General features: G+C 31.8%; 1 protein-coding gene across 2 annotated transcripts in view; it reads right to left on the bottom strand.

The window, feature by feature from the left end:
- The window catches only part of LOC126886652 (zinc finger protein 226-like), a 46,957-nt gene that overhangs the window by 18,297 nt on the left and 5,744 nt on the right, over nucleotides 1-22,916 (bottom strand). The window contains exon 1 of one of the 2 annotated variants that reach the window (XM_050653647.1): nucleotides 22,470-22,833. The exons of the other annotated variant lie outside the window; for it this stretch is intronic. Within the exon in view, the coding sequence (XP_050509604.1) occupies nucleotides 22,470-22,764 (295 nt within the window). The 5' untranslated portion in view covers nucleotides 22,765-22,833. Of the gene's footprint in view, nucleotides 1-22,469; nucleotides 22,834-22,916 lie in introns of those variants that run through there. 2 annotated transcript variants of the gene reach the window in all.

A 22,916-nucleotide genomic window follows, 5' to 3' on the forward strand; every position in this document is an offset into this window, starting at 1 on the left:
AAGATCTGGCTTCATGAACATGCTTAAAATGCTCTGTAACCCCAAGCTATCAGTCACAATAAGATTGAGAACAATAAAGTGTTATGTGTGGTCTCTATTACTATATGGCTGTGAGACCTGGACATTAAAACAGTAAGATGTCAACAAACTGAATTCATTCGAAATGTGGATGTACCGCCGAATGCTAAGAATAAGCTGGACCAGCAAAACTACAAATGAAGAAGTACTGGAAATAATGAACACACGTCCTCATCTGGTCAATACAATCAAAATTAGAAAGACGTCATATTTAGGACACATAATGCGCCATAGGGAATTTGAGCAGTTTCAGGTAATATTAGAAGGCAAAATCGAAGGTAAACGGGGTATAGGAAGAAAGAAAAAATCCTGGCTCCGAAACATCAGAGATTGGACCCACACAACAGGGAATTACTTAATCCATCAAGCCCAGAACAGAGAGAAATTTGCCATATTGATCGCCAACCTCAATAGAGAAGGCACTTAGGAGGAGGAGGACAACGCAAGAGACCCTAAGAGGTAGTTTTCTGTCCCGATTAAACCCCGATTAGCTAACCAGGACATAAAATACCGGTCCTAAGGCTCAAAGATAGATAGAAAGTAACTTGTGAAGTGGTTACGATTGATTTGATTAAAGATGATAATTAGGGGGTGATTTTCCCGAGGTTTTTTATCAAAAAAGGGAACAACTATATTTTGAGCATTTGCTTAGTTTTGATGCTACAAACTTAAAAAAAAAACAAAAATAAATATTTTTTAAACACTTTAAAAAAGTTGTAATGAGTTTTCCCCAAAAAAGTGCATCATTTTTTGGTTACTTCACGTTGAAATATTCACTTTGAAATTTGGCGGATATGAAACTATTTTTCATTAGCTACAACTTTGTTTCAACTGGGTCCATAGAGTTCATACATATATAGACCTGAATCCCGACTACCTAAAAAAAGTTGATTAATAGCAAGCTGAAAATTTGTTAATAGCTTAACGGTGTCTAGGACAAACTTTGATGTATGGGAACACTGGAACAGGGAAGTTTTATTTGTGGAACAGCTTAAAAATTTGGAACGTTAGACTACGAAAACGTTCCATGTATTTTGTCGGACAGAACTTCCAATTGATTTGTTAGCATTTCATTAAACTTTCATGTAAAAATCAGACTGGTGTTTATCACCAACTGGGTATTTTAATGAGTGGAACACGAAGAACATGTCAAATGACAGTAATCAAGTCGGTTAGTAATATAGTAATAGCAGTCTGATGTTTGCATGAGAGTTTAATGAAAGGGTAACAAATCAATTGGATGTTCTGTCCGACAAAATACCTGGGATTTTTTCGTAACCCCCTGTTACGAAGTTCCCCTGTTCCAGTGTTCCCTCCCGTACATCAAAGTTTGTCCGACTAGACACCGTTAAGCTATTAACAAATTTTCAGCTTGCTATTAATCAACTTTTTTTTGGAACGCGGGATCCAGGTCTAATACACCATTTTTTTATACTTTTTTAGAAGCTATATATTTTTGCTAAGAACGTTTTTTTCGGATAAAATACTTACTTTTTGAGTTATTTGTAAAAGCCGCCTAAAAACGTGTTTTTTACTCGCAAATAACTCACATATTAATTTAGTGAAAAAATCCTATAGAACAGCAGTTGCTTAGAATTAGTCTGTTTATCCATTTTCAGACTTATTTTGAACGTATATTTTTCACCCCCCGAGATGGGGTAAAACTCACCCTCAGGGCAAAATCTTACATCGGCACACTATCACTTTTCTTGGTTGACATGTTACCTATGTGTATGCCAAATTGCATGTTAATCCAAGCGATTATTTAAAATTTAGAGCAAAAACCGTGATTCAATGTATATATTTACTACTTGTATTTCAAACAATTGCAAATTTCTTTATCAGTTTAAAATAAATATTTTTGACCAGGTAAAGAATTAATAATTGTCGTCTGAAGACAAATACTATTACAAATATAATCTAAATACAATAAGTGATAAAATATTTCCAAATGAAACGTTTTGTATCTATTACCATTGTTTAAAAAAAGATAAAAATTTGTCTAGTTATACAATGCTATCTATTAGTAAGAATTTACCATTTCCAGGTAAAGAATTAAACACCCTCATCTGTAAACACAATACAAGTACGATTGAAGGCGAACGGTACCGATCGATCGGTAACGATCATAAGTTCTATTTAGTAGGTACTTGGCAATGGCAACAACGCCGTCGTTAATAGAATTAAAATTCGTCGTTATTAAAATGTTCGAATATATATACGTGCTGCCATCTACTGAAAGAAATTGTTAATCGTTAGTTCCTATGATCAACAACCATTTTGACTGCGGCGTTTACATGCCCCCTTAATGTTAGGTTATATTATTAGAGCTTCATTTCCAATATGAGTGTTGACAAGTTTGGTCGCCATAATTATCGTTCTAATGAACAAGCTGTTAAAAAGCTACGTGAAGGTTTAAAACAATCTATTTTGGATGTACAAAACCAGATACATTCAGTAAAGGATATGAAACGGGATCCTCCTGTAGCTGATACATATCTTTCCAACAAGAAATACGTAGATGACCACATTGTTCATGTCAAGTATTTTGTAAGAAAAGAGGTTAATTTGTTACGCAAAGAATATAATGCAAAACATGTTCAACTTGAACAAAAAATCTCAGACACCATTAGTAAAATAATAGAAGGTGATTCTAAAAAAAAATTAATTTGTTGTCTGATGGGCACAAAGTGAATGGTATGAAAATATCCGATTTATCAAAACAAGTGCACGAGTTTAAAAATGATTAGATTTATTTAAACGTGAAATGAATAAGAACGTTACAGATGCTGCTCACCAAAGCGCACAAAATATGTTGAAATCGTTGGAAATGGAAAAAAAGATTAAAACAACGGATTTTAATTCACATGATTTAGACAATCGTCTTAAGGTAGTAGAAGAATACATCGAAACTAATAAGATTATCTATAGAGACAATTGATGGACGAGTTGCATAAAACCTATTGAACAACGAATTAAATCGTTAGAACGTAAACAACTTAGGCAGAGTGAAGATGTCTGATGCAAAAAAGGTGAAAGGTAAAAAACATAATAAATTACTAAGCGAGTTACAATTAAATCCACAAACCATAAATGATAATAGGATTCATGATCTTGAGCAATAAAGCATTCGATATGAGATCTTTATTAGATAGTAGAGTATCAGAGCTGTCAAAGACTTTGTTCGCGTTGGATGAAAGTTTATCTGCAGCAGTAAAAGAAATTCAAGATACACTTGCTATATTTAACACATATTTACACCCTTTAGTCCAAAGAGTTAAAGCTTTAGAAGGTAGAAATGGCATCGTCCATGGAAAAGGTGTAACTAGTTAACGAGCTACACAAACCTGCTCGAAAAAATTATCCAAGACGACGTACAATAATTAAAGGCTTAGACGATTTATGGCAGATGGACTTGGCTGAAATGCGATCTCATTCTCATAACAATAGAAATTTTAAATTAATTTTAGTTGTTATTGATTGTTTTTCGAAATATCTTTGGACTCGTCCATTAAAGACAAAGACGGGTGAGGAGCTGACTCGAGCATTTTCGGATATCCTCGCATACAGTAAACGAACACCGAAAAATCTGCAGTCGGTTCAAGGAACTGAATTTTACAAGTTTCAAAATTTAATGAAAAAACATAAAATAAATCACTACTCTGTTTTCACTACCATGAAAGCAGCCATGGCTGAACGCGTCGTTAGAACGTTAAAATCCAAACTTTACAAGTATTTCAGCTTACACGGCACTTACATGTGGATTAACATATTACCCAAAGTTACGTCTGAATACAACAATACAAAGCATTCAAAAACGGGGTACAAACCATCACAAGTGAACAAAACAAATGAAAAGGAGATTTTAAAAACAAGTTTACGCATTTAAAAATCGCAGTTCCACGAAAATTTAGAGTTGGTGACATTGTACGCATCAGCAAAACCAAAATGTTATTCGACAAGGGATACGTTCCAAGTTGGACAACAGAATTATTTAAAGTTACTAAAATCAATATTACCAACCCTGCAACGTACATGCTCGAAGACATGCAAGGTGCACCGATCAAAGGAGCCTTTTACGATGAAGAGTTACAGAAAACAGCCAATCCTGATATTGACTTAGTTGAAAGTTTTACGTTGTAAAGATAAAAAATGTACGTCAAATGGCTTGGCCTTGATGCAAAACATGATAGTTGGATTGATAATGACGCTGTTATCTAAAAAAGTGGGGGAACCGAAGCATGGAAAATTGAGGAGAAACATGTTTTTCGTTCTCAGTTTGTTGCAGTCAGTAGCTAGTAAAAATGTATTCCCAAGATACTGGATACTCAAGCGGCAGCGAGTATGATGTCACCCTTTCACCATCATCCGAAACATCAATCGTATGTGAAGACTACGATCATGAGCTGGATGCTCTTCTAGAGAAGTACGAAGAAGCAGCCAAGAACGAGACCCATTATCTGCTGTACACACAGTTGTTAAATGGATCACACCAACTTGGATATGGTCCAAGTCCAGGCAGAACATATACTCCTGCGCCTGCTGTAATTATGTGGAAATCACCATGGCAGAAAATATTTTTCAGTACCTATTAATGGAGACAATTAATTGCCCAACTCAATGAGAATAGTTTTTTCTATGAGAACGTGAACTTTCCTGATGATCCTGTTGAAGTTCAGTGCGGTGACTATTGCAGAATTCGACAAATAATCTAAGACAGCCATGAAATTCCTCGAAAATAACCAAGAACGACATTAACTTTTGTCTCTCAGAACTGCAAGTGAACACCCTTTTAGGAGCAAATAACGAACTTTTAACACCATATCTGACAATGCTAGAGACTATTGAATTTCCAAATTTTTATTATAACACGCTTAATATTGTTCGCGATAGTTTTAGTAATCAAAATTATACGTTTTCAGACGCCAATCAAAAGTGTATACATTTACACAGGAAGGATATACTTTACAACATATAGCGTTAAGGCAACTTATATTTTTCTGTAAACATAGGATCGCTAATGATCTTGAAAGAATTTAATAAAGCTTGTAAAAATATATATCTGATGTTTTATTTTATGAAACTAAAGAAATTAAAAGATAAGTATTTTTGCTGAACACACCGCGGTAATCATATAAGTCCGGCTGGTGGGGCCAAAGTGTTCTTTTATAGGCGCCAACTTTTACTTATATCACAGTGATGTTTTCTTATTTGACCCAGTATCATTCGAGATGCATATCAATAAAGTTGTTCTGCTCATCACAACCAGCATAAGTTTTTGCTTAGGAGGAAATTTTACTGAGACAAATGCGGTGTCATGGTTAGAACAATATGGTTATATCACCACCAGTGAAACTGCAAACACTGATATTACTGAAACACTAGAACAGTTTCAAGAAAGATATAATTTATCGGTGGATGAATCACCACGAATCAGAAACCACGATGTACACAAGGAGACAATGCTTACGCTGTAAAATCAGCATGGAAAAAATTTGATATAAAATGGTATTTCCACAAGCAACCCCTGAAGCTTTGACAGTCACTAAAAGAGTATTTGAAATACGGGAAGAAGCATCAAAATTTAAGTTTACTTATCTGAGAACTCCAAATCCGGATATATCTATAACAGTAGTTCCAAAAAAGCACTATTTTCGATACAATTGTCAGGGTAACGACGAATGTCCTTTTAAATTTACAAGTGGTGTATTAGCACATTCTTATTTTCCACCTACATCTGGATGCATAGAAATTCATATGAGTAGCAATCGAACATGGGATTTCAGTTTGAATTCTACAGCAGAAGGTCGAACAAATTTCTTTGCAGTCCTCCTCCATGAAGTTGGTCACGCTTTATGTTTAGCACACAATAGCAATAAGAAAGCTGTAATGTATCCGTTTTATGAAACCTTTCCTACCCATATAACTGGTGATGATAAAAGGGGTTTAGAAAAGTTATATGGACCTAAAAGTAAATCCGCATCTATTCCAACTCAACCTGGTGTTACTAGGAGTAGTTCACCAACATTAAAGATAACCACAACAGAAAGATCTAGGAGTACGACAACCACAGCAGCTAGGACTAATAAATCAAAGCAACATGTTATAACGACTGTATGTGAATTGGAATATCCAGATTTAAGATTTTTAGCATACGCTCCATCATTTCCAACATACCGAATGGATGTATATAGGGTGAGGCAGATAACTGGCCTATTAGAAATATCTCGAGAACTAAAGGCAACAGAATCATGAAAATTGGAATAAAGGGGTTTTGAAGGATGATCTATTAAATGAAAATATTTTCATCTCTTTGCAACTTCCGGTTATACCGGAAGTTGCTTATAACTTCGTTTTTTTTAATGGGACACCCTGTATATTTTTACATTTTTCGATTCTCTTCGATGTCTTCTTTCTTAAAATATAAGGTTTTGCAATATTATACAAGGTATTTTAAAAGATAATTACGTTTTTTTATTAATTCCGTAGCAACATTCACACCCTGTAGAATTGTAGTCGTTTGACATCTAAAACTCTACTGACGTTCAAGTGATTTTTAATATACTCTACTATTGTTCAGAATCATTAGTATAGCTAAATTTTTAATTTTAGTATACAGGGTTGGTCGAAACTCGGAATGAGTTTTTCTGAGTTTTCTTAAATGGAACACCCTGTATTTTTGTATTGTAGTGAAATGATATTTTATAGTACTTTTTTATTTCTTAAGCATTCCCTATACCTAACTGCTTTAATTTGTGAGTTATTGGTGATTCAAGCTAAACATTAATTGCAACAAAAAATACGTAAAATTTTATTAGGTTGGCCGTGAAAATACTCAATCCCAAATAATTTTTCAGAAATAAAAACATATTAATCCAAACCGGTCCTTAAAATTACCAATAATGGTTTAGCTATCGAAATACCTACTTAGTTAAGATTGTTGGTGCGATTAACAATTAAGCACAAATTAAAGCAGTTAGGTATAGGGAATGCTTAAGAAATAAAAAAGTACCATAAAATATCATTTCATTACAATACTAAAATACAATGTGTTCCATTTAAGAAAACTCAGAAAATACTCATTCCGATTTTCGACCAACCCTGTATACTAAAAAAATTTAGCTATACTAATGATTCTTAACAATAGTCATCATCATCATCATTGGCTCGACAGCCCTTTCTGGGTCTTGGCCTGTTCCAGGATTCTTCTCCACTCTGATCTGTTTCGTGCTTTTTTTCTCCAGTTTTTTATTTTTAAGGTTTTTATATCATTTTCTATTTGTTCTAAATATCTCAGCTTCGGTCTTCCTCTTGTTCTTTTTCCTACTGGCATCTGTTTGAATATTTTGTTTGGTATTTCGCCTTCTTCCATTCTTTCTACATGTCCCATCCAACGCAGCCGTCCTATTTTACAGTACTAAAATACAGGGAGTTCCACTTAAGAAAACTAAGAAAATACTCATTCCGAGTTTCGACCAACCCTGTCTACTAAAATTAAAAATTTAACTATACTAATAATTCTTAACAATAGTAGAGTATATTAAAAATCATTTGAACGTAAGTAGAGTTTTAGATGTCAAACTACTACAATTCTACAGGGTGTTAATTTTGCTACGAAATTAATAAAAAACGTAACTATTTTTTAAAATACCCTGTATAATATTACAAAACCTTATATTTTAAGAAAGAAGACATCGAAGAGAATCCAAGAATGTAAAAATATACAGGGTGTCCCATTTAAAAAATCGAAGTTATAAGCAACTTCTGGTATAACTGGAAGTTGCAAAGAGATGAAAATATTTTCATTTAATAGATCATCCTTCAAAACCCCGTTATTCCAATTTTCATGATTCTGTTGCCTTTAGTTCTCGAGATATTTCTAATAGGCCCTTTATTTGCCTCACCCTGTATAGTAAGTAAGGATCTGGTATGGAAATATGACTTTAATAATGAAAAGATACCCACCAATGCTGAACAATTTATAAGATATTTTCCAAGGGGAATTACGAACGTAACACATGTTTTTCAAAGTACCAATGGAGATTTGATTGGTGTAAGCAGCTTAAGAATTCAGCTTAAGAATTCCTACAGATAACATGGTACCTGAAGTAAATAACGCAAGAAGTATTAACGGTTTATTTCAAACAAATTCAGGAAAAAAATGGGTTTGTTTTAATGGCTCATTTATTGAATTTAATGATAAAGACATTATCTCTAGAAGACGCATAAGTGACGTTTTTCCAGGAATACCAAATGATATTACATCAGCATTTAATTACAATGATGATGGGCATATATATTTCTTAAAGCATAACATTTATTACCAGTTTAATGAATTTACAAGAAGTGTCGTTGAAAAAGGTACTTTTAACTGGAATGTTAGGGTTCCCTTGTCCTGATAATGGATTAATAAAACAACGGAAATCCTTATTATCCAAAGTAAATTTATTTTATGAACGATTAATGTCTAAATGGGGATTTGTATTGGGAAAATGTAAATGAAAAGAATATTTTATAATAAAGTCTTTTTATTTACAGAAATACATGTACAAAGTATAATATATATATACAGATATAAACATTAATTAGGATAGGGATGAACAATTTTTATATATTTTTTAAATTTGTTTGTCGAAAAAAAAGTTAATTATTTTCAAGAGTCAATACCACTATCTATATCAGAATCATCAAATCGGGTATTTGTTGGCATTTCATGCAAGTCACGAGTACACGATTCATCGTCTTTTAATTCAAATAATACTCTTTTAAAGCAGCTTTGACACCAATACTTTTTTTCTTAGTATACATCCTCAATTATATCATGAGCATCGTACATCTCGTGAGAATGATCATAGCTAACAAATATATATATTTGTTTAAAGTTTCATGTGTATGTTTAAATTTAGAAAAACATATTTTGCATACGTTAAGACGATATTGTTGAAGCCAATATCCACTTGACCATAGGTAATAACTAGAATAGTCTTCGAAAACATAATCCCAATCTGATCTTCCTAATATAGTGTTAATTAAATGTTGGTCTATTTCTCTGGAACATGTAATAAATTGAATTCCTTTATGTGAAGATTCAAGATCATTTTCAGCTTGTTTGAAGATAGCACGCCATTTAAATGAAGGAAATTTTTTGACAATCATCTTGGTTAACTTCCATGGTAGGGGGGATTGTTCCATGAAATCTGCTGCCGATAATATAGTATCGCAAATTTTTCTAACAGCTAGTGTTGTTACCGAGTGTTCATCTATAACAAAACAACCCTACTCTAAAATACTGTAATAGCCCCACGGAAGTGTATCAAAACTGTTTGGAATTAAATAGCGTTTAGCTTTAATTACCTCCTCATATACATCCTCACACTGCAACTCGTAGACAAAACTATCGGTGTCCATATACATAAGCTTACACCTATCTGCTCCAATTTTTTGGTAACACATAGGTGTAATGAAAATCATACATGTCTGTCTTCGAGAGGTCTAGAATTGCCTGCCCTACATATAGAGGTTTATTAAACGTTATTTCAAGCTTTTTTAATTCGATAACCACCATTAATTTTCCATTAAAATTGTACAACTATGGAATCTAAAACTCGAAATTTGCGGCGCCCGACCATCCCAAGATTTCACGATTTTGTAAATACGGTGTTTTTTTAATTTTCCATAGTTTTACCGAACACAGCGTTGTTCATTAATTTATACAAATTTTTTTCGAAATCTGTCTAAGCCGCAGCCCTATTTCGAGTATTTAGCTCGATGTAGGCTTCAACCAGGCTGCCTGTTGAAATTGTAAAATTTTATGAATTTTCGTTAACTTTTATCCATTTGCTAGCATTTGTTTTAAAATTTTATAGTGAACAGTATATTCTTTTTTATCATTAAGTGTTGTCATTAATTTCGGTAATTTTACTTCGCCGCTGGGTAGTACGCTGCGTTCGGCTGCAAACGGAAAATCTTTATGTTTATCATGCAACTATTGTGGGTATGATAGATCAACTTGTAGGATATACCCTACGTCAGAGTTGTCGGATATTAATGTCACATCAAGCGATGTTACATCATCCACCAAAACCATACAAATTGTTAACATCCAGGTACATAAGGTATTTGGACGGCTTTTTAGGATCGTAATCAGACATATATTTATTGTTAGCCTCAGAAAATCGGTTGCTACATACGGATATTCCACCTCTTATGGCGTTCTCGTAAAACAGCACCATGTCTGGATCCTTTAGTAATTCTAGCCTACATCCCGTATACTTGAGCATACAGTCCCACGTATATCCAGGCACTGTATAGTACCACGTAGGATTCAGACCATAGGTGGAAAAACATTTTTTGCGTAATTGTCCGTAAACGTTCGCTAGAAGCAAAATATCTGTTTTTAAATACATATCGGAATATTCCCCTATATTTTGAATGTTAAATTGATGCTAAACAGATTGCGCATGAGCGTACTTCTCATCACTTATATTCTCATAATTTAATTTATTATAAAAATTTTCAATTGGAGGTAAAGAAGTTTCATCTAATTTTGACAAACTATCTATGTAATCATAGTAAAAAAACTCCTTTACACGTTAACAAATTAAATTTCTCAGTCACTAAGCCTTGAAATTCCCTCTTTAAAATTTTCTTTTCTGAATCGACTAAAATTGAAGATAATTCATCAAGAGAAGCCCCATAAATCAAAAAGAGTCTATAAATCGCAATTTAAGTGTGCAGCGTAAAGGATATGTATTTATCTTTGTTGATGGGAAGTACACTCAAGTAACCTTTTTTACATAAATTTGAAATCATAAAATGACTGTCATATCCTGACAAGTTGTGAAAAACGACGGGCACTACAAACAATTTTCTAAAGTTAAGATTGCATGCTTGGTGTGAGAAGACCCTAAATGACCCATTGAAATGGTCGTGGTATTTAACAATAATGTCTTTGGATGAAAAACTTTTACTGCAAATATGACAAGATGTTGCTGTACTTGCATTTGGTTTTTCAATCATAGGCACTATTGTTTTTAGTTTCGAACCAACACAATTAGAAACGTCCGGCATACGACCCCCAAACCACTCAATGCAATCTGCACCTCGATAACTATCGAAATAAGAAAGACTATCATCATAACAACATTTTACATAGTAGCCTGCGCTGTACGTAACATATTTTTGATATTTTAAAGTTTTAGTTTTTACGTTGCTTTGGTTATAATTTTCTAACTGACACTCAAAATCTGCATAAACGACAAAAGGAGTAGTTTGCTGGTATGTAAAGTTTTTAAATTCGACGTGGCTCTCTTTTGGAATGTTAATCTTATGTTTATTAAATTTAGAACACACTTTTTCATGCTCAACAAATTTATTTTGCTGATGAAAATAATTCATACATCTATCGCAAATAAATTTTTTGTGATTGTTCTTATTTAATTGCATAGTTTTTTCCGTCAATCTGGCCGGTACTACTGTGTAAAACGATGTTTTCTCTGTTTCAATTAATTCTATAGCGTAAACATTGACTGAAATGATATTTAATTTTTCAAATTTTGAAATTTGTTATAATGGCATAGGACTATCTAAATTCTCTGTTTGTAAAACTTCCGTAAAATATGGATATGAGGAGGTTCTTTCTGCATGATTTTTATACTTAGGACCCCGAAGAGCGCTTACGATAGCCCAGTAAAAGCAGTTCTGATCCTTATTTTTTACATTGATACAAGCTTTTTTTTAATCGGTTCTGGGAGTCTAATGTAAGATGAACCGTTCCCAAGTTGAAATTTATTGATATTAACATCCAAAGAAATAATTTTATTTAATACAAATCCCGAATCTTTTTCGGCAAATTCCGATAATTCGTTTAAAAGTTTATCTACATTTTCTTTGAGCCATTCGTATATTTGAGTTGATGTATCAATAACATAATTTTTAGAATTAAAATATTTAATCTCCACACTCTCATTATCTCCTGATTTTCTAATAAACTCCCCACAAAATGCTGTATTTACTTTACGTGCAGAATGGGTTTTTAAAGTTTTACCGATTTTATTTTTAAAAACAACTACGCAATCTCCTAAAGATTTATTTAAATCCTTATGGCGTAAATTAGCTATAATTCCGGTTTTGATTCTACTTTGAAAGCTTGATTGTACATTTTCCCATTTAACCCTCTGCCCCAACTTTAGGTGAAGACCAGCCCCAATATGTCTATTTAAGCTTTCTAAAATGTTTAAAATGACCCAAATTTGTTTCTATTTTTCTACAAGTCCCTACAGATAATTTATTGTGTTTTCTACTACGGATTACCATTTTACATAATCTAATTTGTTTTTGTAATCTATTTAACCACACTTCCGCATCACTGATTGTAAAATTATCAAATTAAATTTTTCGTAACTTTCTAATTGCTAGTACAACACCGTCCGTTTGTTTGATGATATTATCGATATTATTCGAAGACATTTTATAAAAAAAAATACGACAAATAAATTTAAAAAATACTAAAAATTGCTCACCCTTCTAATTTCTGGTTCCTAGTGTTCGATGATTTCGAATGAGACGGCTGGTTGTGACTTCTTAGTGGCAACGTTTCCTCTGAATACCAAGCTGTATTTTCCCTCGTCGAAATACGTCAGATATGGAATGTATACGGCGGTCACCATTGGCAGCGAGAATGTCACCTCCTCCTTTTCCAACTCAAGAAGGATTGATTTCCCGAATTGGGTATTAACTTCTTTTGCTGCCACTATTTTGTGGGGTACACCGACGGGCTCAGCTTTCTTATTTGACTTCCTGACCTCTCTGCAATAACAGTAGCCTTATTAAGTTTTGTGACGTCCATTTATAATAACTATAAAACGAATTTGAAGCGTAAATCCAATAGCAACAAAACATTTTTAATTTAAAAACATTTTATATTGGCCCCCATTTAGCGAACTGTATATATTTAGAAAATTAAACTAAAACTATTAGGAAATAATAGCAAAACGGAAAATCACAATATGTATATATACTTTTACGAATAAAAACGAATGCTACGAAAATAGAAAAGAATAAAATATGGCTGGTCCTTCAATTTTTATTGATTTGAATACACAACTGTATATGAAATTCAAACTAAAACTATTGGCATAAGATAATAGCAAACAATGAAAAATCAAAAAAAAAATATTAAAATAGAGAATAGATATAGCGAGTAAAACTGAAATTTCTGTCGAAGTACACTAAAATATCGGTTTTATCGAAATAGTGTGTATACTACATGAAAATAGAGAAATAATATGTATACTGTACGAATAAAACAAATAAGACGAAAATCGAGAAAACTATGTGTACTCATACAAAGAATGCAAAAACAAAAACAATTATGTACAAGTTAAAAACAAAATCATAAAAAAGAAAAACCTACCTCGGTATATTCGAGTCACTACATAACTTTTAGACACAAACAACTTTTTTCGTTACTGCTATAGTACATTCTTTCACGGTTTTTGCTCTAAATTTTAAAGAACCGCTTTGATTGACATGAAATTTGGCATACGTATAGCTTACATGTCAAAGAAAAAAAGTGATATTGTGCCGATGTGTGCTTTTGCCCTGGGGGTGACTTTCACCCCCTCTTGGGGGGTGAAAAACTATATGTCTAAAATAGGTCCGGAAATGGGTAAATTGACTAATTTTAAGTAACTTTTGTTCTATAGAGCTTTTTCGCCAAGTCGACACTTTTCGAGTTATTTGCGAGTGAATATGTTCATTTTTTAACAAAATAACCACATTTTTAGACGGTTCTTCGCAAATAACTCAAAAAGTAAGTATTTTGTCAAAAAAACGTTCTTAGCAAAAATATAGCCTATAAAAAAGTAAAAAAAATGGTGTACGCGTTAGGTCTCTGGATCTCATAGAACCAGAGTTATAGCCAATGAAAAATAGATTCATATTCACAAAATTTCAAATAGAATATTTCGACGTGAAATATCCAAAAAATTTAGCACTTTTTGGGGAAAACCCATTACAACTTTTTTAAAATGTTTAAAAAAATCTTTATTTCTGTTTTTATAAAAAGTTTCTAGCATTAAATTTAAGGAAATTACGCTCAAAATAAAGTTGGTCCTTTTGATTTTGCAAAAAAAATCGGGAAGACCACCCCCTAATTAGCAACTTAAATGAAATTAATCGTTACCGCTCCACAAATTATTTTACTTATGTTGTGTTTATATGATCTGTAAGTTTCATTGATTCAAAGTGCTTATTTTTGAAAAAATTTGGTTTCAAACTAAAATTTTTAAAAATTTTTATTTTGAAAAATATGCTTTTTTCAATATAACTTAAAAATTGTTAGAGATACCAAAAATCTCGAAAAACAAAAAAAGTCAGCATTGCTTTTCTGAATATCATGTATTTTTTGTTTTTCTGTTAGACAAAAATGGATTAAGTTTCTAAATTTGCATACATTCCTGATCAGTGACTCGTTCAACCCCTTTTAACTACAGCCTTTTCAATAACAAGGACTTTGAACCGATGAAACTTACAGATCATATAAACAATACATACACGAGTCAAGAAACTTGTGAAGTTGTAACGATTAAGTTCATTTAAGATACTAATTAGGGGGTGATTTTCTCGATTTTTTTACCAAAACAAAAAGGGACTAACTGTATTTTGAGCGTAACTTGTTTACTTTTGATGCTAGAAATTTTTTTTATAAAACAAAAATGAAGTTTTTTTTAAACACTTTAAATAAGTTGTAATGAGTTTTCCCCCGAAATGTGCTTCATTTTTGGTTATTTCACGTTAACGTATTCCATTTGGAATTTGACGAATATGAACCTATTTTTCATTAGCTATAACTCTGCTTCTACTAGGTATAGAGACATGATATATACACCATTTTTTTTTTAATTTTTTACAGGCTATATTTTTGCTAAGAATCTTTTTTCGGCAAAATACTTACTATTTGAGTTATTTGCGAAAAACTGTCTAAAAGCGTGGTTATTTTGTTGAAAAAATGAACATATTCACTGCCAAATAACTCGAAAAGTATTGACTTAGTGAAAAAACTCTATAGAATAAAAGTTACTTAAAATTATCCATTTCCTGACTTACTTTGGACGAATATTTTCCCCCCCAAGAGGGGGTGAAAACCACCCCCAGGGCAAAAGCACATATCGGCACAATATCACTTTTTTTCTTTGACATGTTAGCTATGTGTGTGCCAAATTTCATGTCATTCTAAGCGGTTCTTTAAAATTTAGAGGTTTTACGATATTTTATCGTTAAAGAACGGACTACTAAGCAGAGCACAATAAATGAAAAACCCTTGTGCATCCTATTTTATAATGAAGCTTAATTGACGTCACATGCATCTATAATTACACATTCTCCAGTTTATTCTTGAAAGTCGTGTTGGTTCATAATTAATTATTTAATAGCAAATACTTAGTAACAGATGCGGCAGCGTCCGGAAATTCCAATTGCATGTAAAATTGCATGCGAAAAGATTTAAAGCGATTTTTCATAAATAACTCAAAAACTGTAAGTTTTTACAAAAAAGTTTTCATCACTAAAATTGAAGCTAATAAAAAATATAATAAATTGCTTACTTGTAACACTTACTAAATACTTGTCAAAGTACTTAGAATAGGTATACGAATTAAACTTCTATTAACTTTTTTGTAAAAACTTATTTTTTCAGTGATTTACGAAAAACCGCTTCAAAACGCATTTTTTTTCACGAATAATTAAAATCTTTGATCTTTAATAACTTAAAAAGTATTGACTTATTTTAAGAACTTTATATAACAAATGTTGCTTATAATTTGTCCTTTTATTGATTTGTCCAGTTATTTTTTATAAAACAATTTTCACCCCCGAGAAGGGGCGGTATCCACCCTCAGGGTAAAGGCGCAAGGTGGCACCATGTCACCTTTGTTTCTTAATCTATCCTCTAACCACTGACCAATTTTCGTGAAAATCGATGAAGATTCACCGAAATTGAAGGTAATCGTTGATTTTTACCTTCAGTGACTGCACTATACAAAATAAATTGCAATTTACTGATCTAAATGCGTGTAATTTGGGAGCTCATAAATTACTAAATGATATGTAGTCGCCAAATAATTAATTTAATGCATTTTAAGTACAACTCTCTCTTAAGCAGGAAAGATGGAGTAGTTTTCTTGCGAAGGGGTTGTAGCTCAATAATCGAAATGCACGTGATTTAATAGTTTATTCTTAGAATATATAAGCTATAGGAATTATATCCGCAATACGATATATTTTAAGTTTTCTCAGCATTTTTCTCTTAAGTTAAATCAATTAAAGGGTTGTTTGAGGGTGAAGGAGATGAGCTCAAAAATCTAAACTATATCATTTCCAGAGCTCATAAATAGCTCGTAATTCTGCCGCAAAAATCGATTCAATATTCCTATTTTTAAGTAGTGGGGTGCTGAGTCAGCCTTGCCCCACTAAAATATTAAATTCCTGCTCAGTGGAACGAGCTCAAAATTTTTAATTTGCGGAATATGAGAGCTCATAAATCAGGGCTATTTGTTTTTTAATTTTTGCAAGTGGGGGGGGGCGGCAGCTCAACACGGGTACTAAAATGTATATTATCACGGACTTACCCTTTTTTCTATCATTTGTGACGCACTGAAAAATGCTCAGGGAGCATCCATAAACTACGTCGTAAAAAATTTGAACTTTTTAATACCCTCCCCCCTCCGTCGTAATTCGTCATTTAGAGACGACCCCACCCCCCCCCCCATGTCGACGTCGTCGTTGCAACTCGCGACCCCCTTTCATTGATTAAAAAAAAATCAATATTATTTCTGTTTTTTTTTAATCAAATATGAGGGGGTAGGCGTAAAATCTTGGTCCAATGCTATTTAAATGCATTAATTTTTTTCGAATCCTGAGAAAACTAATAAATATATTTGAAAAATTTAAACGTAGAATAAAAGATTACATTATTACCGAGGGTTGAAAGTCCCTTAGAATAAACAATAGGTTTCTTTTGAATGAAATATTTTAAATGAAAAATCAGACAAAATTTTCTCTTTTTTATTGCCACCCCTGTAACTTATTAAAATAAACATTACAGATGTTTTCAGGAACTTTTGGCCCTCGGCAATAATGCAATCCTTCAATCTGCGTTTAAATTTTTCAAAAATCTTTATTAGTTTTCTTAGTATTCGAAAAAAATGGATGTATTTAAATAGCATTGGACCAAGATTTTGCGGGTTATGCTTTCTTAACTGCATCATATAAATCTTTATATTTATTTTGTTTTGATTTCGATGCCATTTCTTCTAAAGTATAAATACGACTTACTAACTAAATAGAAAACAATATTTTATTTCTATTCGTTCCTTCAGAACTGTTGTTTCACACACAGTATGCAGCACATAAATGAACTAACAATTTAATATTTTTTTGCTTCCAGACGTTGTTCTGTATATACATAGAAGCGATTGCTTTAACCCAAAGAACAATGTCTTATTGTTTGTTATCCTGTACAAAAGTGCTACCTAATATTATTTTAACGCCGTGACTGATAAAAACGAAATGAAAAGTATGCGATAAAAGTATCTATAATAGAATTATTATTTTTAATTTTAACAAAGGTATATTTATTCGTAAACGTTTTGTTTTATTTTTAATTTCATATCAAAAACTATACGTTTTTATATGAATATCTGATACTTTAATGCTGGTAGAAGCTAGTAAAAAATTATTTTTATAGACACAATAGCGACAAATTTAAATATACCAATATATTAAACGACGTCGAATGGGCACTCATACCCCCCTCCCCCTATCGTACTCCGTCGTAATAAGCAAGCTCCCCCCTCTTCTCAACGACGTAGTTTATGGATGACCCCTCTTGAAAAGAAGCATAGTGACTTTAGCATATTTGTTGTGTTTATTGCAATTTATAAGTTTTGTTTATTTCATAAAGTTATATTGTGTTAAATATATTATAACACAGTAAAATATAAATGTACAATATAACTTTATTAAATATGAGCACTAATATTAGCCATTTCTTAATTATTGCATTGACAGTATGTTTGAAACTACTGTTTAATAACTTGTTTGAAAATGAAAACTATATATTACAATTTTATAGGTGTTTTTTTAAAGATTAAATAAATAAATTTTATAGATTAAATAAATTATTAAAAGAATTTTTTACTAAGCAATAACATTTTTGTTTAATTCATTAATATTTTTTGTATTTTGACAGCAGCATCGGATTTGGGCGTTGAAACGTTAATAAAATCATGTTTTTTAGTAAAATTGTGGCTTATTTTCCATTAAAAATAGTTAATTGCTTAAGATGTAGGCATTAAAATTTACTAAATAAATTTTTGAAGACAGCAGCTTATAAGAGTGGATACCAGAGAAAGGAATATGACTATCAGTGGGTAAGAGATACTCTTAATTTACCAACACTTGAGTCAAGGAGAACATTGTTAGATTTATGTTTCCTACACAAAGTCGTTAATGCTATTCTGCCGTGCTAAGCCCAACAGCGGTAACTGATTTTTTATCGAAAATGAGATTGTTGTATTTCTACGTAGATTATAGGTATTTAGAATATTTTTACCAAGTCCTTAGAGTTGTATAACTATTATAATGGGTATCTAGAATATATTTACAAAGTCTTTGGAGTTGTAGAAGCATTATAATATAATGAAACCTACCTAGAAATACAAAAATGTCATTTTCGATAAAAAATCAGTTACCGCCTTTGGGCTTAGCACGGCAGTATTGTAGATTGTCCTCAATTGTTATCCCTTATTAATCTTAAAGTTTCTTGTAGAAGCAAGTGATAGTCAGAATTTTTTTCAGTGCCATTTGAAAACCATTAAAATGTATCTTATAATAAGTGATCTCTTTTACATGTCCACCCTGGTCTATCCTTGGTAGCTGTATTAAAATTTGTTATAGTTTATTACTCTGAGTTGTTTGATTTTTAAACATTTATTGTTAAGTTGTAGCTTTGGTAAAATTTTGTTAAAACTGTAAATGGATGCTGTTAACCTTTTCACTGCAGGAACCGGACATATACGTAAAATAATTTTGGGCCCATACAACGGGAACCAGCTAAATATGAGTAGCCTTTTTCAGCATTCCCTGCGGCAACCGTGTGTATCAGATATTGTTTGCGTATTGTATGTTGCCCATAGAAGAGAGTTAGGCATGGTATATCAAAATTTGAAATACATTTAAAAATTCATACATTTCATGAATCTAACACCATGTTTATATTAGGTTATCCTATTTCAAATAAAGTATTATTACACCAACAAATTAACAGTCACAACCGGGTTGATCAGCACAGGCATGAAACAGCCGTGCCAGAGACCATACTACTTTTATAACTAGCCGCAGTGAAAAGGTTAATAAATAAATAAATTATTTTACTTTAAAAATGAAATAAACAACTTATTTTTGAAAAAATTAGGAAAGATAAAAAAATTAACACAAAAACCGAAAAATATCACTAAAAAAATGTTTATACAAAGTCATCAAAACTTTGTTCTGTTCAACTTATCTAAAATATATTTAAAATAACAAGCTTAAAAAATAATAAATATTTAAATTTTTTTTGAGCTCTTATACAGTATGTGTGCATAACTTAGAACCTATTGGAAACTTTTTACCCTATCATATTTTTATAAACCACCAAAAAAGGATTTAAAAAAATACAAGTTTGTTTGATTTTTTCAAACAATGCAAATTTTCAATCTACATTTACTCCCCTACAACTAAAATAGTAAATTGCATAAGATGCCACAAAGAGATAGCTTCAGAACAATATTAGAAAATATAAACTATAATACAACCAACGAATAAAGACTGTAACCTCTAACAGTAACTTTTAACTTTACTCTTACATGAGCTGTGATGTTCTCATTTATTAAATTGTTGTAAAATTAGAAGGGAAAAATGGTACGTTTATATAAATTGCAAAGATGATTAAAGGTAGGTCTACTTAACTATTTTAGATATGTTCCTACATGAATCTATAATATGTATCTTATATGGAATCACTATGTATTTGAAATCTGCAGCTTTTGGAAACTATAGGTGTAACAATTTTAATTGAACCGATAAGAAGAGTTCCTTCTTATCAAAAAACTATAACACAACCAACGAATATACACTGTAACTTTTAACAGTTTCTCATTTATTAAATTATTGTAAATATCGCACCCTCAGTGCAAGACTGCACTAAGTCAAAATAAGTAAGTTTCGAGATAAAGACGATTTTGTTTATTTTCTTGCTAATATCGTTGAAATAAGACACAAGTTTTAAGAAAAATTAATATTTAATTATGATTTTGCATGCTTTTCAGCCTATATTACATTAACCAAATATAGAAATTTAAATAAAATAATAATAATGCAAAAAAAATTAGGAATTTCAAAGTTACAACACTTTTGCACGGAAAAAATTGTTAATCACTACACATTTAGTATTAGAATTTCAAAGTTACAACAGTTTTGCACGGAGAAAATTGTAAAAAGTAGACACATTTACTTTTACAGTAAAACCTGTGTTACCGGCCACCTGCCAACATCGGCCACCTGTACTAACGGCCAGTTAAAAAATTCCCCAAACCAATTATGTATATCTAGACTACAAAAACTGGCAATACCGGCCACCTTTCTATATCATCCAATAGTTCTTTCATTTTTAGTGGCCGTTGCTGACAGGTTTTACCATAGTTGTTGTCCTCTTCTCGTACATCATCTTGTGCCAAAATATTTTTATAAAAACTATGGTGGGCTTCTGGTATCATACCCGAATGGCATAAGTATACCAAATCTTTCTTTTTGGCCATTTGAATTTTTGGCTGTTCTTTGGCAAGTTTTCTGAGAATAGATATTTTTGACCTCTCAGTATTGTCAATACACAAGTTTTAAGATAACTGTTTTTCCTTTCATGAGAAAAAATACTTTTTGATCGTAAAAAATTAGTCTTAATTTATGTGGTTTTAATACAATCTAACAAATAAATGGTCAAACGACATCGCACACATCTTATGGAAAATAAATATAATAATAAATATAATGTCTCAGCCGTTAATGGATTACGTAGACATAATATATATTAATAAAATTAAATGCTGTATATTAAAATTAAACACCACAGATATAGATATTAAAATAACAAATATCTTACTTTTTTTCATTGCTTGTTATTGCTTGTTATCGAATCCGATGCAATGTTCCGTGCAAAACTGTTGTAACTCTGTTACATTAGAATTACAACAGTTTTGCACGGAACTTATGTTCAAAAACGCAAGATAGTTAAACTGTTGTTGTTGTAATATTTAGCCCATTAAGCATTTGAAAGTTACTAAAGTTTTACAGGGGATAGATATGCATGTTTACAATCGAATTCCATGATTACTTAATTTTCATAAAATTTTGAGTTACTGCAGTCTTGCACTGAGGGTGCGATATGTTGACAGATTAAATTAGAAAGGAAAAATGGTATGTTTATATAAATTGCAAAGATGATTAAAGGTAGGTCTACTTAACTATTGTAGGTATAGTCCGTCCGCTATAACTTTTCCCATGTGGTGCAATTCATTTTCAATCAAATTAAGTCAAAACATAAATTGAAACGAACGTCGATGTGTATATACATTTTGTATACTGTATACTATTATACTACACACATCGGCGTAGGTTTCACTTTCTGTTTTGACTTAATTTAATTGAAAATGAATCATACTGCATGGGAAAAGTTATAGCGGACGGACTATATGTTCCTACATGAATCTATAATATACTCTCAGAAAAACTTATATGGAATCACTATGTATTTGAAATCTGCAGCTTTTGGAAACTATAGGTGTAACAATTTTAATTAAACTGATAAGAAGAGTTCCTTTGCGCAAGGACTAAAGTTATAGGATTATGATTTAACCAGGCAGCACAAGATTGATCACATAAATTGGTGTCTTCAACTTTCAACACTAAGACTGGAACATTGGAAATTGGAAAAATGTGCTATTTTCAAACGAAAGTAGGATATTATGTAAAATTATATGATCAACGAATTCATGTACCTACTTAGAAGGCGAGGAAAACAAGCAAGAACGGAAACTGCCAGGTTTTTTTCACAAAAAGAGGAAGGGTCATGTTCTGGGAAGGAATTTAGATCAGTACAAAAAATCATCTTTCAAAATACTTTCATCCAACCAACTTTAATAGCTCGCAGGTATGTTGATTTGGTGCTGGGATCTGTAGTTAGGCTCTGAAGAGGCTCAATGAAAGAAAATTAAATTTAGCTTTAATTCGCTTAAAATAATAAAAAATATCAGATGATTCCATATAAGTTTGGTTGAGTGTAAATATTTACCTACCTATATTTGATTGTTTTTCTTCCAATAACATCAGTTGATTTTCATCTTCTATGGAAGTTTTTAAGGAGAATTCCTGTAAATCTACATAATTACATGGATTATGAGTAGTTTCTCCACTAGGATTCTCTTTAATTTCACTTTTCAAGCCATCTAAAAGAGCATCATCTACCTTATTACAATATATTTCGATTTTGCAGGTGTCGTCACTAAATTCTTGTTTTACTTCCATCTCATTCCAAATTATATGTTTTTCAATAAAAATTTTACACCCAAAAAATAAAATTACTTGGTACATTCATTATATAAATTTATTATTTTTTTATCATAGGGCATTCTAACAGTTTGACGTTAATCACAACGCTGAGACAGCGTTGTCAGAGTTGGTATGAGGATGGAAAATTTTTTCTCTCTCAGGAGATACCGCAACGGTAATAAAACTGAAGCAAA

Source organism: Diabrotica virgifera, chromosome 6 (assembly GCF_917563875.1).
Source record: "Diabrotica virgifera virgifera chromosome 6, PGI_DIABVI_V3a".
NCBI lineage: Eukaryota > Metazoa > Arthropoda > Insecta > Coleoptera > Chrysomelidae > Diabrotica > Diabrotica virgifera.